The sequence below is a fragment of the Orcinus orca genome, chromosome 8, assembly GCF_937001465.1.
Source record: "Orcinus orca chromosome 8, mOrcOrc1.1, whole genome shotgun sequence".
In the NCBI taxonomy this organism is placed as follows: Eukaryota; Metazoa; Chordata; class Mammalia; order Artiodactyla; family Delphinidae; genus Orcinus; species Orcinus orca.
In genome coordinates, this window is record NC_064566.1 from 10,719,588 (window position 1) to 10,737,854 (window position 18,267).

At 40.9% G+C, this 18,267-nt stretch overlaps 2 protein-coding genes across 2 annotated transcripts in view; one reads left to right on the forward strand and one right to left on the reverse strand.

Moving 5' to 3' along the window:
• The window catches only part of STX3 (syntaxin 3), a 148,358-nt gene that overhangs the window by 47,733 nt on the left and 82,358 nt on the right, over window positions 1–18,267 (reverse strand). The gene's annotated exons all lie outside the window — the stretch shown is intronic.
• On the forward strand, window positions 327–13,710 carry TCN1 (transcobalamin 1). The gene is made up of 9 exons (XM_004264439.4): window positions 327–508; window positions 3,080–3,259; window positions 4,282–4,422; window positions 5,788–5,943; window positions 7,313–7,500; window positions 9,637–9,823; window positions 11,119–11,305; window positions 13,193–13,311; window positions 13,484–13,710. The coding sequence occupies exons 1-9, from the start codon at window positions 397–399 to the stop codon at window positions 13,543–13,545; spliced, it is 1,332 nt and encodes a 443-aa protein (XP_004264487.2). The 5' UTR covers window positions 327–396; the 3' UTR covers window positions 13,546–13,710.

Sequence of the window (18,267 nt, forward strand, 5' to 3'; positions counted from 1 at the left end):
GACTTACAACTTCTACTTCCATTTTTATATGTTGTAAGCCCTTGCCCCCATCAAATCCAATCTCTCAGGAGACATAAATAAAATACAACCAAAGTGGAATGGGAAAGAGAGAACATTACTGACAACAGTCATTCACATAATTTATTCTCATTGGGCTGAAGGCAAGTAGAGAATATGAATCCTAAAGTTTGGGGATAGGAAACAAAGAAAAATTATTTCCTCATTCTCCCTGACTATACTTTCAAGTCTTCTTCTTGGTTTATTACGTTATTTGGACAACCACACTTGACCACACCTCCTGACATTACTCAATATTTGCTTGAGTGAAAGAGACTGAGGCAAACTGAAGGAGCAGCTCTCATTACCCTCTGTCCATCACCCAGCAAACAGCCAGCCATGTCCTCACCATTCCTGTACACTGTTGGAGAGATGAGACCATCACACCAGCTGTGCCTACTGGGGTTGCTATTGTTTTCTCTTATTCCAAGTCAACTATGCCAGATCTGTGGTGAGTATGGTTTGACCTAAATTGCTCTAGCATGATAGTCTGAAGACTATTGACAGGGAGCTTTGTGTAGAGTTACCTGAGAAAAGACCCTATTCCAATTCTGTATGCCGTTGGACTCTATGAGTAACGTGAAGGGTGGCAGGAGATGGTGAGGAAAGTTCCACAATGTACGTTGTTTTAAGAGGGATCATAGATTCAACATTAACTTGCCTAACTCTTCTTCCTATGCTAAGAGCCTTTCTACCACAACAGACCTGCCCAGTAGCTGTCTATTCTTGTTCATTTTCAGTGATAGAAAACTCATGACCCAGAAATTATTCAAGATCATGGAAAGGTGTCTTTTGATTCTGAGATGCAATCTGTTTTTCCGAAGTTCAGCCTATGGGTTTTAGGTTAACTCCTTGTTTAACTATGAAGAAAAAAATAATGTTAATAATCTCTTTCAAATAACGAAGACTGTTCTCTTGTCATTATTGAGTTCAGATATTCCAAGCTACACATCTTCTTCTTTTCAACTCTTCCCCACAGGACGTGGGTAGAAACCCATCATCTCTCCTCTGCATGTAGGCTCCAGAGAGTATGTGATTCTATTTCAAAAATACTAACTAAGAGAAAGAAAAACTGGGTTCAGGTATAGTCTGACCCCTTAATAGCCAAATGATCCAATGTTTCTGAATTTTTTTAGCTTCGTCTATAAATGGAGGATAATCAGGGAAAGGTGTTGAAGCAGGTGATTTCTTAAAGTCCGGTATAGCTCACAGGTGCATGATTTCTCTATTATAAGTCTTTACCCTGGAATTGAGCTTCAAACCAGTCCAAAGATGGTGCCACAATGTGGTGTCAGCTGCGGCTACATCTTCCTGGTCTCTACAGCCCACAGGAAGCAATCCATCGCACAGCAGAAACACTAAAGTTCCGAATCTGCCAGCTCTAATTGTTCTTCCTGGCCTGTCATTTCTTCTGTTGTATCCTAAGAACAGGGGGTCTCCATGGAGGCTTTGGAGTTTCATTCATTGTACAAAATAATTAACTTTGTTTTTGTGGTTAAGGAAGCTGATTTGAGCTGTTGACCAGGAACTAAAAAGTCTATTTCAGTGCCAGAAAATCCGCTGAACTGGATGCTTCCATAAAATCTCAGAGGCGACTCACAGTTGTCCAGTTGTGCCTGTAACAAACCATGACCTTCTACAATCACTCCACTCAGATCTTCCCGACTCTCTCTTTTAAAGTGAAGAAAGGTGGGCAAGGAAAATAACATTTCCTGGACTCTCTAAGTATGTGATCCTTAGAAACTCGAGTTGAGCTAGAGGTAATAATATGTACAGTATTTTATAGTTTACTTAGTGGGGGTTTTTTGGTCCAATATCCATGGAGTAGGTGTTACTATCCACCATTTCAACTGAAGTCAAGAAAGTTACATAACTTGGGGCTGCCCTGGCGGCGCAGTGGTTAAGAATCCTCCTGCCAATGCAGGGGGCACAGGTTCGAGCCCTGGTCTGGGAAGACCCCACATGCCGCGGAGCAACTAAGCCCGTGCGCCACAACTACTGAAGCCCGTGCGCCTAGAGCCCGTGCTCCACAACAAGAGAAGCCACCGCAGTGAGAAGCCCGTGCACCGCAACAAAGAGTAGCCCCCACTCGCCGCAACTAGAGAAAGCCCGCGTGCAGAAACGAAGACCCAACACAACCAAAAATAAATAAATTAAAAAAAAACAAAAGAAAGTTACGTAACTTACCCCCAGTTATAAGTTAAGGAGCAAAGAATCCAGCCAAGGCCTGCCTGAACTCAGGGTTCGTATTCTTCTCACGATTCCACAAACCCATGAGATAATCTGGAGATGGGTAGGATTTTCTTAAGATTACGGTCAAAGAATATTTAGAAATGTTTTCAGTGATAGTTAACTCTTCTTATTCTCCAGTTCCTGGGGGGTCCGGATTCTCCTTTTATTTCCACAATGTAATGGGACTCCCTCCATCCTTGCCCCTGGGATTTGGACACGTCTTAGGCTAAAACCAGAAGGTTTTCCAAAGGGTCCATGATGCTGAATAACGATCTTGATGCCTGGCCAGTTGGGCAATCAGACAATGCAGCTTTGGGCTCAATCACCAATGACACGTAGAATTTTTGCCTTCTTTCTCTTCTCTCTTCTTCCCTTCAGCATTAACCCAAGTGAATTAGAAGAAGATGGAGAAGGAACCAACTGACTCTAGAAAGTAGATTGGGCTAGGCTCCAATTACCAAGGTCTCTTTAAGGATACCCTCTCTAGGCCTCAAATTAGGTAACGGTACTAGATCTACCAGGCAGGACTTATATTCTGCCAGGACACAATGGTAAGGCTGAATAGTTGTTAAAATAGTTACCACTTCCATGCTGGTTGGCAAAAAAAGTAATACCTGGCAGAGCGGGGCTCCAGACCCACCTTTGTATTGTTACAGCAACACTGCCAGCGACTACTGGAAGGGTCTATGCCTGTGCCACATCTGTTCCTAAATCTTTTAATATCATCCCTGTTCCTAGCCCTAATATTTCACGAGTGTGTGTTTCTTATTTCCTCCTTCCCTTGCCACAGAGGTAAGCAGAGGAAACTGCTCCTATCTAAATCCTCTAGTAAACACAATGGTAAATGCAAACTATACCAAAGGAATCCAAAGTGCCAACATCCTGTTGACCTTCAGACTTGTTCAGATTCAGAACCAAAGGCTAGAACAACAGCTGACTCAACAAATTCAAGAAGATATAGAAAAAAGAGGTGAGTGCCTATATTCCCCGGAAGAGTTAGGAAAAGACTTACCTATCTATAAAGATGATCTCCAGGGAGTTCTAAAAATTGTGTGTCCAAAACATCCCTGATACATCAATCTTAGCTGTAGAAAACTTGAGGTGAACAGGGGTAGATATAAAATGTAGTACACTTGAAACTTATTTAATGTTATAAACCAATGTTACCTAAATTTTAAAAAAATCTAACACAAGTATGTAGTGGGGTTTTTTTTTGATAAAGTTCACATGAAATTCAAAAAAAAATTGAGATGACACAAAGGTACCTCAAAAGATCAATCCCCTGCCACTTACTCTAGAGCTAGGCCTTCCTTCTTTGAGCCCTGAAAATCATATTCCTTCAAGAAGTTACAAGGAAAAGCAAAAGAAATTATAGACTCTCATCCATTAAGACTGTTATATGATATAGTTGAGTTCATGACCAGAAAGGGTGTGGACCACAACCAAGAAATCTGACAGTAGAGAGGCAACCACAGAGCAACAGAGATGTGGACTGGTTTGAGACCAGATTCCACTTTGAGCCTTTCTTTTCAATATCGAGCTTTAGCTTTCTAATGAGTATAAGGGGGAAATACACCGCCCCCACCTACCTAACAATATTATTGTGAGAATTAGGAGCAGCCTGAGAGTTTGGACGCTCTCTAAGGCAGAACATACAAGTCAATTATTCCTATCCAGGAAAGACGGCACCCACAAGGAGAGAAAATCCCAAGGCTTTATTATTTATCTATTTTTATTCTTTGTTCATTTTTATAAGGATTACATGATTCCAAAAAGAACCCATAATTTCACGGGAAAGATTAAGATCTCGCTTGCATTTATACAGTACTGCTAGACAAGGCTCTGTTTTGGGGATAAAGAAGAGAACAACAAAATATTAGTAAAGAGTAGAACAGGAGAAAGGAGTGACAGCAATATAAGTCTCCAGGAAGACAGGAGGCCAAAAAAATTATAAGCATGTACCTTGTTTAACTTGAATACTTTTCTTTTCAGAGCCAGAGATAACCTCAGGAGAGCTGGCCTTGGCTATCCTGGCTTTGGGAGCGTGTAAAAACTCTAGTGAAGTGTTTATACCTGATGCTTATCTGGTTAGCAAACTAGGAGAGAAATTCAAAGCAGAAATTGAGAATATGGGTGAGAATCAAATGTTCAGAGACCCTGGACATCCTTGTCTTTTCCTCTACTGATTCAGAACTGTATGAAGTTTCCCCCTATTTTTTCCATCTCCTCTTCACTTCATTCATCCCACTATTCCTTTAGAAGATCACTTGCCCTTCTTCCTTCTTTCAACATGCATCTTGAGTTTTCTTTTCCAATATGTTCAACTGAACATTGACCTTACGTAGGATGATGAATGCACACACCAACACACAAACATACAGGTCACAGTTCTCTAGTCCTCCAGAAGCTTGGCATTTAGACAAATTACACCAGAAATAGCTGAGCAATACGAGACACTGTGTCATAAGTATCAAAGCATATACATATGATTCTATAATATTACAAGGGCTAAAGATGGCAAAAAGTACTTTATCACTGGGAAAGATAGGTTGACCATCACAGCTGCTAGTGAGGAACATTTGTGCATTCTAGTCCTAACTATGTAACCACCTGAACATCAGGATAGTATTTTTTTTTAATTTTTATTGGAGTAGAGTTGCCTTACGATGTTGTGTTAGTTTCAGGTGTACAGCACAGTGAATCAGTCATACATGTACATGTATCCACTCTGTTTTAGATTTTTTCCCTCATAGGTCATTACAGAGTATTGCCCTGTGTTATACAGTAGGTTCTTACTAGTTACCTATTTTATATATAGTGGTGTGTATATGTCAGTCCCAATCTCCCAATTTATCCCTCCCCCCCTTATTCCTTGGTAGCCATAAGTTTGTTTTCTACATCTGTGACTCTACTTCTGTTTTGTAAAAAAGTTCATTTGTACCCTTTTTTTAGATTCCACATATAAGCGATATCATATGACATTTGTCTTTCTATGTCTGACTTACTTCACTCAGTATGACAATCTCTAGGTCCATCCATGTTGCTGCAAATGGCATTATTTTGTTCTTTTTATGGCTGAGTAATATTCCATTATATACATGTACCACATCTTTATCCATTCCTCCATTGATGGACATTTATGTTGCTTCCATGTCCTGGCTATTGTAAATAGTGCTGCAGTGAACATTGGGGAGCATGTATCTTTTCAAATTATGTTTTTTTCTGGATATATGCCTAGAAGTGGGATTGCCGGGAGTATTTTTTATACCTTTAGTGCTGAATCTCCTCAGTTATAAAATGAAACGAGTTGAGTTGAATTTGGTGGCCCTTAAGAACCTTTAAATTTCTCAACTTCGCTGATTCTATGAGCAATATCTCCCCTCTGTTATTCACCTCTCTTTAAATGTAAAGAAATGGAGATAAAGTAAGTAGAAATGTTTAAAATGTACTATTCCGGTACCACTTCCGTGACTAAGGTATTTCTTTTCTCTCTGCCAGAAACACACAGTGACAATCCGCTGACCAACTATTACCAGCTCAGCCTGGCCCTCCTGGCCTTGTGTCTGTCCAACGGCAACTACTCAACCACCAACGTTATTCCTTACTTCACTCCTGAAAATAAAAACTATTATTTTGGTGGCCAGTTCTCAGTAGGTGAGTCATTTAAACCCAATTCCCTTGGTTTCAAGGACATAGCCACCAATAGGCCTTGCTCTTTGAATTTTTCTACCAGTAGGTACCTGAATTTTTTCTATCCTCTTTACCCTAGTCTCCTCAGAAGAGAATTTTTGTTTAGAAGAATGGATATTGAGTAGTATTTAAGCCTCTTTATGGAAGTGCAGTATAGTAGAAAGATGTGGTTCCTACTCACACTTCTGAGTAACCAACAGATGTTAACTCTTGACTTTAATTTTCCCATCTTTAAAATGAGGATAGATCATGAGACTCTTCAGATAAGACATCTTAGGAAGTATAAATATTAGAGAAAGGGAATGCGGTGGAATTCATTTATCTCAACCCTGCACCTTTCTCTCATCTATTGGGACCATTTGGATGTGTGGGATTACTTCCAAATAATAGATTTGGAAGTAATCTTTCTTCCAAAGAATAATAGATTTGGAAGTAATCTTCTCATCTATTGGGACCATTTGGATGTGTGGGATTACTTCATAATAATGGAACCTCTCTAGTGGTCAGGCCCAATAGTTTGATCAATAAAGTGCGTATCCACCATGGAGAAGGACCAGACATTTCCCACTGGATCCGCTTACACATCCAAAAAGAAGTCCCCTTAAGACAAGTAGTGTTGTTGCCCTAGGGGCCCAGATCCACAAGCTCATTTTTCTCCAAGAAGTTCAAAGAGAACCACCATTCAGTGTCTCAGGATAGTAAGGAGAAAGTGAGCTTCTTATACTCCTTCTTCTATGAGAGAGGGAAGGCAACGTGCCTAAAGAACATAGAGGAAACCAAGTAACGAGCCAGGAAAAAAAGACCTTATCCTCCATCCTTCCAATCTCTTGCCTCCTCCTCCCCATTAAGAAGGTTTACTGAGTAAACTGCTCTCAAGCGCTATTTCTTAATCAGTCTAATGGAAACCTTGGAACTTTACAAAGACATATTTGTTTGGAGTATTATCCTGGGTTTTCTCAATTTCTTTGCCAATATGGCTAAAAGATAAAAAAGGATGAGAACAACCAGTATGTAAAAGCAGACCATTCGTGTGTTTGCACCTACAAATCCATATGTGTTTCTATGACCAAGATGTGAGTTTCTGAGTACAAGGTACATGGCTATTCAACATAAGGAAAGAATCTTGCAATATTTGAGAGGCTAGTGCCAGAGGGATGACTGCTGTACCTTGAAATTCTTATCTCCCATCATTAACGAGCATAACCAACCATCCCAGTTTGGCCAGATTTGTCCTGTTGTTAGTACTGAAAGTCCCACATACCAGGAAACTACTCAGTCCAGGGTGAACCAGGATGATTAGTCACCCTATCACCGGTGTTTTGCTTCCTGACAGATACTGGAGCAATGGCTGTTCTTGCTCTAACCTGTGTGAAGAGGACAATAGAAAAGGAGGAGATTGAAGCAGATATAAAGGATTTAAACAAAACCAATGTTTATATAACATCCCTGGTAAATAAGATTCTGTCTGCAGAAAATGATGGTCTCTTTGGAAATATATTTAGCACAGGAGAAGCTATGCAGGTAAGTCAGAGCGTAAACCAGGAGACGGGGAAGGGATTCATGGAGAAAAGCAACATCTTCATCCTCCCTTACTGGCCTCCTAAAGACTTATTATCCATTCTGTTTCCTATACTGACTTTGATCTTACTCATGTGATTCCCCTCCCCTGCCTGAAATGTATTCTCCTCTCCTTTACCTTTCCATATCCGATGCTTCTATGAAGCTCTTCCTGGCTCCATTTAAGAAATTCTACAGCCTGCTACAATCTATCTTGTTGTTTATCACATGCAGTTTCACACTTTACCATATACCGTTGTTTGGCGTTTCACCTTACCTCCCAAATTAGGTTACTGGCATGGAAATAATAAGTGGTAGTGGAATCTGGTAGTTATTGACATTAAGTCATTAATGCACAACCACCCAGTGAAGAAAGAATTATTATCTCTATTTCCTAGGAAGTAATAATAATGAGCGTGAATCATGGAGTACCGGTAACTTGCCTAATAGTACAAAGCCAAAGAGCAATGCAGATCGTGATAGGACTGAAATAATTGGTTTCAAAACTCATACTCAATGCCAACACTATCTTGTATATGTTCCTTGAAGACTGAGAATTTATTCCTGCATTTACTCACTGATCTACTCAACTCTAAGGGGTAGATACAAGAGGAGATGAAGAAAGGTTTATAGAAAAAAAAAAAAGATTTCACCGAGTCTTTGGTATGAATTTGGGTCTGCTAGGCTGGCTCAGGGTGAGAGGACTTTCAAAGGGAGAGAAGAAGCAAGGACAAAGGACAAAGGTACAAAAGAACATTCCATATTTTAGGAAGATCAAAAGGTTCAGCACAAGGTGCTTGGGAAAATTACAAGACGGGGCTGATGATGTAAGCAAGGGTCCAATCATACAGAGTGTTCATATTGTTGTTACTGTTCACACTTGATAAGTTTGAAATTAATATAAAACCGTGGTTTCCCATTCTGGCTGCACATTTGAATCACCTGGAGGAGCTTTTATAAAATACTAATGTTTACACCCCAAACCAACCAGTTAATACAGAAATTTAGGGGTGGAACATGGGCTTTGGTCTTGTTTAAAAACCCTACAGGTGGTATTCATTCACAGCAGGACCAAGAGCTGCTTACCTACCACAGTTTATAAGAGAAGATAAAATATGATGAGTTTTTTTTTTAATATCCCACAAATGCTGGTTGACTACTTGGTTATCTTTAAGAGTCTTCAAGAAAAAATGAAAAGGAGAACTGTCCTTCCTTGAGAAACCACAGAGCAACATCTTCAAGTTTAGTCCATTTTAGCCCTTGACTTACTCTAATACCCTCTTAATTTTTCCTACCCTGTAATTCTTCCCCTTCAGTCCAGTTTATATCTGCTGCCTGGATAGTTTCTGTTCAAGAACCTGTTAGACTTCCCACTGTCAAGCAAATGATGGCAGACACCGCACCGTGAAATTCAAGGGTCTACCAATCTGGTCCCAACCTCCTTCTCCGGGCTGTCCTTCCACAATTGCCCTGAGTGTTCCCTCTACACCAGTTCTCCTAAGCCAGGAGGAATCCTCTGGGGATTTTACTAAAATGCATATAACTCTCATCATAGCCAGGCCAGGCTCTGGCCATTCCTACTTTATCCCCTATGGTCAGGTTGTTGCCTCCTCATGTCACCTACTGAAATGCCATCATACCACCAAGTCTATTCAAGTACTGCCTTCTCCACCAAGCCTTTCCTCAGTCTCACTAAATGTTTATGAGCTCTTCCTCTTTGGAAAGGCCATGCCGCTAGATGCTTCTCTTAGGGCATTCATCTTAGGGACTCCTTTACAAGAATCTGTTCACACTATTTATGGATTGCCTCCTATATGACAAGTACTGTTTCAGCATCAGTGGTACAAGAGTAAATACGGTAGAGAAAGTCTGTTCTCACTGACGCTATGAGAGTTTGTGTGATTTAACAATTTCCACCTCCCCACCCAAACTAGCTTATAAGCTTCTTGATGGCGGGAAAGGTATTTTAGTGGTCTAAGGTGGTTCCTATGTAGTCAATGTCCAATAAAGATTTACTAAGTTAGTTAGATGCAGGCTTTCCCGTTATGTGAAGTTTCTCTCATTTATTCCCATTCTCTCTCTCTCTCCCTCTCACGTTAGGCTCTGTTTGTCTCATCAAACTATTACAAACATAAACGGAATTGCCAAGAAACTCTGCACACAGTACTTCACGACATCCTTCAGGGAGCATTCCATCTGCCAATTGCTGCAGCCCAGATCTTACCTGCCCTGATGGGAAAGACCTACTTGGATGTCAACAAAAACTCTTCTTGTGCCTGCAGTCCAGGTATAGCACTAATGAGCAAACTGTTTTGCCTTTCAGCATAACACCCAAAGTGTGTGAGACTTAGGTTTCCTCAGGGACCAAAAGTGACCAGTTAAACCTCTAAAGCGTAACAGTTCCCAGATAGAACTCAGTCCTCCATATGTGATCATAACCACCTGAGGATTTGTCCTTAACAGAGTAGTAGAGGCTGTTCTTGGTTCAAACACTGATGAACAAGGTAGAGTTTATTAAAGGACGTCTATCTCCGAAGGGATGTTTTCTGACTGCTGGATACAGAGATTTTCTGAGCATCATTCCCATCCTAAAAAGTATGGTGTCTCTGACTTTTCATTATGCTCAATGAGTGGTCCCTCAGAGACATAAGACATCAATGTGGAAAGAATATGGCAGTATTATAAGAAAATTGCAGCATGAATCATTAATCAAACAACTGATTTTGCAACAAGGTACGAAAAAAGAAGACTTTTCCTTCTATCTATCTTGTTCATTTCTGGTTCAGGCACATGTAGGTTTAGGGATCTTAGACAAAATGTTTAACTTCTAAGCTTCAGTTTTCTACTATAAGAAATGCAAATGATAATAGTATGTAACATAGGTATTTGTAAGGACTGAAGGAGAAAATCCATGTAAAATGATTAGTACAGTGCCTGGCACATAATGTTTTCAATAAAGGTTAGGAAATAAAAAGGCTAGGGATTGGGAAAAAATAGGGGAAGGGCACTAAGAGATACAAACTTCCTGTTGTCAAATAAATAATTCATGGGAATATAAAGTACAGCATAGAGAATATAGTCAATAATATTGTAATAACTTTGTATGGTGACAGATGGTTACTAGACTTTCCATGGTGATCAATTCGTAATGAATATACATGTTGAATCATTGTTTTACACCTGAAACTGACATAATATTGTATGTCAACTATACTTCAATAAAAAAATTAAAAGGCAAAAAAAAAAAGGGGGTGGGAAGCATTACTGTATGCTGCACCAAAGCAAAAAAAAAAACAGGAGCCTCTGTGGGAAATGGGAGGTGGGGTAATTGAATTGCTGAGACAGCTGGAAGCTGACGCAGGCACAAGCCCGCACGAGCCGGTGAGTAGTGTGTGGTTTTAATTTGTGCTTTAGTCATATGAGAGATCTGCCCCGTGACTGCTGACCCTCACTCCTTGCACAAACCTTCCTCTGCATAAAGGGAAGGAATCGTTGCATAGGGCTTGGATAGGTGTGCAGACTCTAACCTCATTTTTTATTATTCCTTATAATAATTCTTCTCTGCCTTTCTGTCTCTGCCAGATAAATTCAAAATCTCCACAGATGAGCCTGTACCTGTGACACCTACTATCTCACCCTCCAATATTTCAGTCAATTACTCTGTGCAAATCAATGAAATTTTCAATTCCACCAAAGTCACCGTGAGAAAGGGTTCTGTCTTCCTCGATGTGATGATGGCAGCTGAGAAACAAAATAAGGCTGCATTTTGGTATGTCTGTACATAACCTAAGGTTAAGGAATTTAATGGGATTATGACTCAGCAAGAATACATCTGCACCTGAATACAATGTACATTTAAAACACCTCCCAGTGAGTACTTTTGCTGTTCACCAACATCGCATGGCCGGGGTTAAAAAAAGGGAGGTGAAATTTTTCCTCCTCTAGCATGTAGCAAGTATTAAATTATTGCTCACTGAATAGATAAATAAGTACCAGGGATCCCTCTTCTGTCAGTTAAACTCCTTCAATAAATAGAACCTCTTAAGTCAGACATTTTGTGTCTGGAACAGTGGTTCTTAACTATTTTTGAATCACTGACCCCTTTGAAAGTCAGATGAGTGGGATTCTCATCCCAGAAAAAGGAATATACACACAAAATGTGTCATTCTTAAAAAATTTTTATTTTATATTGGAGTATAGTTGATTAACAATGATGTGTTAGTTACAGGTGTACAGCAAAGTGATTCAGTTATACCCATAAAAGTGTCCATTCTTTTAAATTGTTTTCCCATTTAGGTTATTATAGAATATTGAGCTGAGTTCCCTGTGCTATACAGTAGGTCTCTCTTGGTTATCTATTTTAAATATAGTAGTGTGTACATGTCAATCCCAAACTCCCAATCTATCCCCCACCCCCGCTACCCTTTACCCTTTACCCCTGGTAACCGTAAGTTAATCCTCTAAGTCTGTGAGTGCAAAACTTGTCATTTATGTTTTTTTTACATGTGCGGTTTTTTTAAATTAATTAATTAATTAATTTTTTTTTTTGGCTGCGTTGGGTCTTCATTTCTGCATGCAGGCTTTCTCTAGTTGCGTCAGGTGGGGGCTTCTCTTCGTTGCAGCGTGCTGGCTTCTCATTGCAGTGGCTTCTCTTGTTGCGGAGCATGGGCTCTAGGTGCGCGGGCTTCAGCAGTTGTGGCATGTAGGCTCAGTAGTTGTGGCTCGTGGGCTCTAGAGCACAGGCTCGGTAGTTGTGACACACCGGCTTAGTTGCTCCGCGGCATGTGGGATCTTCCCGGACCAGGGCTTGAACCTGTGTCCCCTGCATTGGCAGGCAGATTCTTAACCACTGCACCAGCAGGGAAGTCCCCAAAACTTATTATTTAAATCAGAGGTCTTACAAATGCCTCCCCCACCTTTCAGGAGGTTCATGGACTCCTAGATTAAGGTTCCCTGACCTAGAGAGTTCAAATATTAAAATTAAGATATTGACTCTGCCTCTGAAAAATATGGCTTATTTGGCTCCTTAAACCTAACTGACAATAGCTTATTGTATTTAATAACATGCTGTAAGATGCGACAGAGAAAATCGTATATATATGAAAATTATGTCTATGTGTATATATATAACTATAAAGCCTGCTTTCAAGTGTTCCCAGGAAGGTAGAGAAATGTGAATAAAGAATGTGAAAAAGACATTGACTATGTCACTTTTTAATAGACAGGTATGAATTACTAAATTATCCTTTCCTGTTCCTCTTTCCTCAGTGCCTCTAGGACAACCAATTAACACTTTCTTGTACTGCTTTAGTGTCTTCATCAGTTACTGTCTTGGGTAGAAGATTTGAAATTGTTGATGGCAAAGTGTCTACTATGGCAGGAAGGAGGGCCAGAAACCAGGGGAATCATTTCTCTAATTTTGCATGGATTGTAGGAGGGCCTGCATCAGAATGACCTGGAATGTTTATAGAATGTGCAGATTCCTGGTCCCAGCCCAGACCGACAGAATCAAGGTATCTGGGGATAGGGCCAGGAGATCTGCATACTCTGAAGCATCTTCAAGCGATTCTTAGGTGTGTTAAAGTTTGAGAAATGCCCATGGAGAGTTGCCTTCGACCATTCTAAGTTCCTGGAACCCATTCACCATCCCCCACAGTTTCGAAACGGAGGACAGCCCATGGGGGCCCTACATCACCACTGTTCAGAACATAAGCGCCAACAATAATGACAGAACCTACTGGCAACTTCTGAGCAATGGCCAACCGCTGAGCCAAGGTAAGGGAGAGTACGACAAACAACGCTACAGAGTGAGATGCCCAAAGCATTCAGGTGTGAGGGTGTAAGCTTTGGCGGGGAACGTGCCAAGGAGCTGGGAGAGCCATATCCATTATCTGATGATTTGGTGGTCAAATCATTTGACCCACTTCTCCTTCTTCTTCCTTTTCAGGACCTGGGAGTTATGTTGTCAAAAATGGAGAATATTTGGAGGTTCGTTGGAGCACATACTAATAAACCCAAACCATCCTCAGCTGGGTCTAACCCTTTTGTAGTGAGATTCCATGTGGAAATTGATCTTACACCTTCCTTTTCACTTATCTCGACCCCAATAGCATAGTCAATAACCTCTAATTCTCTCTTCGCATGTTCAATAAAAGATCAACAGCTATACAAAAAGAGCGTGTTCTAATAATTTCATAGCAAAAGGGAATTACTATTAGAGAGAAGAACTACCTCAGGAGGAAACAAAGTGAAAGAGATTAGACCCACTTGTCTAATAAACTGAGTTCTACTCAAGGTTCCCCTGCTAACTATCTGGGTGACCTTGGGCAACTGGGGAAAATGGAGATAAAGTTCTGGGTCTAATGGTGCAGCAGCAACCAATGAGATCAAGGAGAAAGTTCATAGGGAGACTGAGCTCTCTGAGACCCAGATGCAAGGGAGGAACTGAGTGGACATATTGGCTTCATACAGGCAGTGGGTAGAGAGAAAAATATTGCCATGGAGAAAGGGTGAAATGTGAAGCTTACACATAAAAGTCAGTCCACAAAGTTTGAGGAACACTTTCATTCCCTCTTCCAGCTGCCTCCCCTGGGTCCCACTTGTTCTCCCACATTTATTTTCCTTTCATTTCACCATAAAAATCACCCTTATAGTCATATCATCAAAATACACATGTAAAAAAAAAATGACTCCAATGTTCATTTCAGCAGAATTCACTTTAAAGAAAAAGTTGAATCATGTCTTAGCATGAGCTGGGTTACACCCCTTACTGAGTACCTGAGCTATGTGCACATTCAGTCAGGAACCAGAAGTGCCTTTAAGAAGCCGGAGGACAAAAGGTGCTTCAGATAAAGCATAAAGTAATCCATTTAAAATAACCTCCAAAAGGAAGAGCCCTTTAGGTAGAATTAGTTAACTTATTTCAAAAATGTCTTCCTCATTGCTCCTTGTGTTTTCATGATACTCTTCTCTTCTCCCCCTCCACCAGTAACCCTGATTCCTACACACAGTAACCCTCTTCCTACACACTGCTTTCTGGCACTGATCTTCAACTCTCAGGTTCAGCTCTGCCCTGGCCTTCATTAACCGCGTGTGACAGATGCCTTCACAACTACACAGCAAGGGATTCCATCCTCTTGGGTCTGTGTCACATCTTGAAAGCTAAATTAGAGACAGGGGGGTCTCCATGGTGCTGTGAGCATGCAGTACCAGCTGTCAGATCTATTTGTAGACTCTACAATCTATGTGAAATTGAAGGATAATGGTTTAGGTCACAAATATGCAAACTATTAGGACTGGCATTGCTGTCCAGCACAGTGTGACCATACAGTTTATCATCCAACCATAACTCTGTTAAGAGTGAAAGTGAACATTATTAATAATTATACTCAGAAAAAAAAACAGATTAAAAACTGGGACTATCCTGGGAAAACCAGAACATATGGTCAATGTTGTCCATAAAGGAAGCTCAAGCAAAAAATGTAAACACAGGGGCTTCCCTGGTGGCGCAGTGGTTGAGAGTCCGCCTGCCGATGCAGGGGACACGGGTTCGTGCCCCGGTCCGGGAAGATCCCACATGCCACGGAGCGGCTGGGCCCGTGAACCATGGCCGCTGACCCTGCGCGTCCAGAGCCTGTGCTCCGCAACGGGAGAGGCCACAACGGTGAGAGGCCCACGTATCGCAAAAAAAAAAAAAAAAAATATATATATATATATATATATATATATATATATATATATATATAAAAACACAAATATGTCAAAATAACAGGAAATATTGCCCCTGAAATAACCAATGAAACTGAATCTCAATGTAACAAAGTTGGAATGGGTCTCTCCAACATCCCTAACTCTCTCTCAATGATTCTAGCTCATTGTCTGTAATATTCAGTCAATACCAGTAAAGCACCCAATTTATGTTAGACCTATTTTCCCAAATGTGGTACAAGAAATTAAACTCATTGGTATACCAACATGGAGTCAAGTAACATGCCATCACAACATTAAAGTCATTTTCTTTTCAATTCTCATTTAATTCTGATTGGATTAAATATCAAACCTCACTTTATGCCACTATGTTTTCCAACACTCCCCTCTAGCACTGCTAACCTGCGTTTCTGATGGAGAAAGATGAGTTTCTCCCAGCCCATGGTCTTTAAGTAGAAGGTAGTAACACTGTTGTCTGATAGGAATGCCTTCAATCTCTGAAACAGACATGAAGGTCAATGGAATAACGTTTCTTTAGCATTCCACTAACATTGGCCAGTGAAACCTAGCTCTGGCCACACTTGCATTCTGAGAAGATCCTATGGCTTGAGATTATGTCAGAACCTAGACTGAGGCTGAGGGGAGAAACTTACACCTACAAAGAAGTAATCAACACAAATAAACATTTCAGATGTCCAGAGAGAATCGCAGTGCTTTGATACCAGAAAATGAGGCACAGGAAAAAACAAACAAGGAAATAAATCAATAAGTCCAGTCAAGAGTTAACCAAAGACTATCAAAACATATGCTTTAAGAAACTATAGAGGAGATTGGTTCAAGATGGCAGAGTAGAAGGACGTGCTCTCACTCCCTCTTTCAAGAACACCGGAATCACAATTAACTGCTGAACAATCATCGACAGGAAGACACTGGAACTCACCAAAAAAGATACCCCACATCCAAAGATAAAGGAGAAGCTGCAATGAGATGGTAGGAGGGGCGCAATCACAATAAAATCAAATCCCACAACTGTTGGGTGGGTGACTCACAAACTAGAGAACAGTTATACCACAGAAGTCCACCCACTGGAGTGAAGGTTCTGAGTCCCATGTCAGGCTTCCGAACCTGGGGGTCCGGCAACGGGAGGAGGAATTCCTAGAGAATCAGACTTTGAAGGCTAGCGGGATTTGACTGCAGGACTTTGACAGGACTGGGGGAAACAGACTCCACTCTTGGAAGGCACACACAAAGTAGTGTGCGCATCAGGACCCAGGGGAAAGAGCAGTGACCCCGTAGGAGACTGAACCAGACCTACCTGCTAGTGTTGGAGGGTCTTCTGCAGAGGCGGGGGGTGGCTGTGCCTCACCATAAGGACAAGGACACTGGCAGCAGAAGTTCTGGGAAGTACTCCTTGGCGTGAGCCCTCCCAGAGTCCGCCATTAGCTCCACTAAAGAGCCCAGCTAGACTCCAGTGTTGGGTCGCCTCAGGCCAAACAACCAACAGGGAGGGAACCCAGCCCCACCCATCAGCAGACAAGTGTATTAAAGTTTTACTGAGCTCTGCCCACCAGAGCAACAGCCACCTCTACCCACCACCAGTCCCACCCATCAGGAAACTTCCACAACCCTCTTAGATAGTCTCATCCACCAGAGGGCACACAGCAGAAGCAAGAAGAACTACAATCCTGCAGCCTGTGGAACAAAAACCACAATCACAGAAAGATAGACAAGATGAAAAAGCAGAGGGCTATGTACCAGATGAAGGAACAAGATAAAACCCCAGAAAAACAACTAAATGAAGTGGAGATAGGCAACCTTCCAGAAAAACAGTTCAGAATAATGACAGTGAAGATGATCCAGGACCTCAGAAAAAGAATGGAGGCAAAGATCGAGAAGATGCAAGAAATGTTTAAAAAGGACCTAGAAGAATTAAAGAACAAACAAACGAGATGAACAATACAATAACTGAAATGAAAACTACACTAGAAGGAATCAATAGCAGAATAACTGAGGCAGAAGAATGGATAAGTGACCTAGAAGACAGAATGGTGGAATTCATTGCTGCGGAACAGACTAAAGAAAAAATAATGAAAAGAAATGAAGACAGACTAAGAGACCGCTGGGACAACATTAAATGCAACAACATTCACATTATAGGGGTCCCAGAAGGAGAAGAGAGAGAGAAAGGACCTGAGAAAATATTTGAAGAGATTATAGTCGAAAACTTCCCTAACATGGGAAAGGAAATAGCCACGCAAGTCCAGGAAGCACAGAGAGTCCCATACAGGATAAACCCAAGGAGAAACACGCTGAGACACATAGTAATCAAATTGGCAAAAATTAAAGACAAAGAAAAATTATTGAAACCAGCAAGGGAAAAACGACAAATAACATACAAGAGAACTCCCATAACGTTAACAGCTGACTTCTCAGCAGAAACTCTACAAGCCAGAAGGGCATGGCATGATATACTTAAAGTGATGAAACGGAAGAACCTACAGCCAAGATTACTCTACCCAGCAAGGATCTCATTCAGATTCAATGAAGAAACCAAAAGCTTTACAGACAAGCAAAAGCTAAGAGAATTCAACTACACCAAACCAGCTCTACGACAAATGCTAAAGGAACTTCTCTAAGTGGGAAACACAAAAGAAGAAAAGGACCTACAAAAACTAACACAAAACAACTAAGAAAATGGTCATAGGAATATACATATCGATAATTATCTTAAACGTGAATGGATTAAATGCTCCAACCAAACGACACAGGCTTGCTGAATGGATACAAAAACAAGACCCATATATATATGCTGTCTACAAGAGACCCACTTCAGACCTAGGGACACATACAGACTAAAAGTGAGGGGATGGAAAAAGATATTCCATGCAAATGGAAATCAAAAGAAAGCTGGAGTAGCAATACCCATATCAGATAAAATAGACTTTAAAATAAAGAATGTTACAAGAGACAAGGAAGGACATAACATAATGATCAAGGGATCGATCCAAGAAGAAGATATAACAA

Excerpts from the sequence above, each read along its gene's own strand:
- TCN1 (XM_004264439.4), top strand. The coding sequence starts at position 397 with ATGTCCTCACCATTCCTGTACACTGTTGGAGAGATGAGACCATCACAC. Across the intron at positions 5,944-7,312 it reads TGGTGGCCAGTTCTCAGTAG|ATACTGGAGCAATGGCTGTT; the intron begins GTGAGTCATTTA and ends GCTTCCTGACAG. Across the intron at positions 13,312-13,483 it reads TGGCCAACCGCTGAGCCAAG|GACCTGGGAGTTATGTTGTC; the intron begins GTAAGGGAGAGT and ends CTTCCTTTTCAG.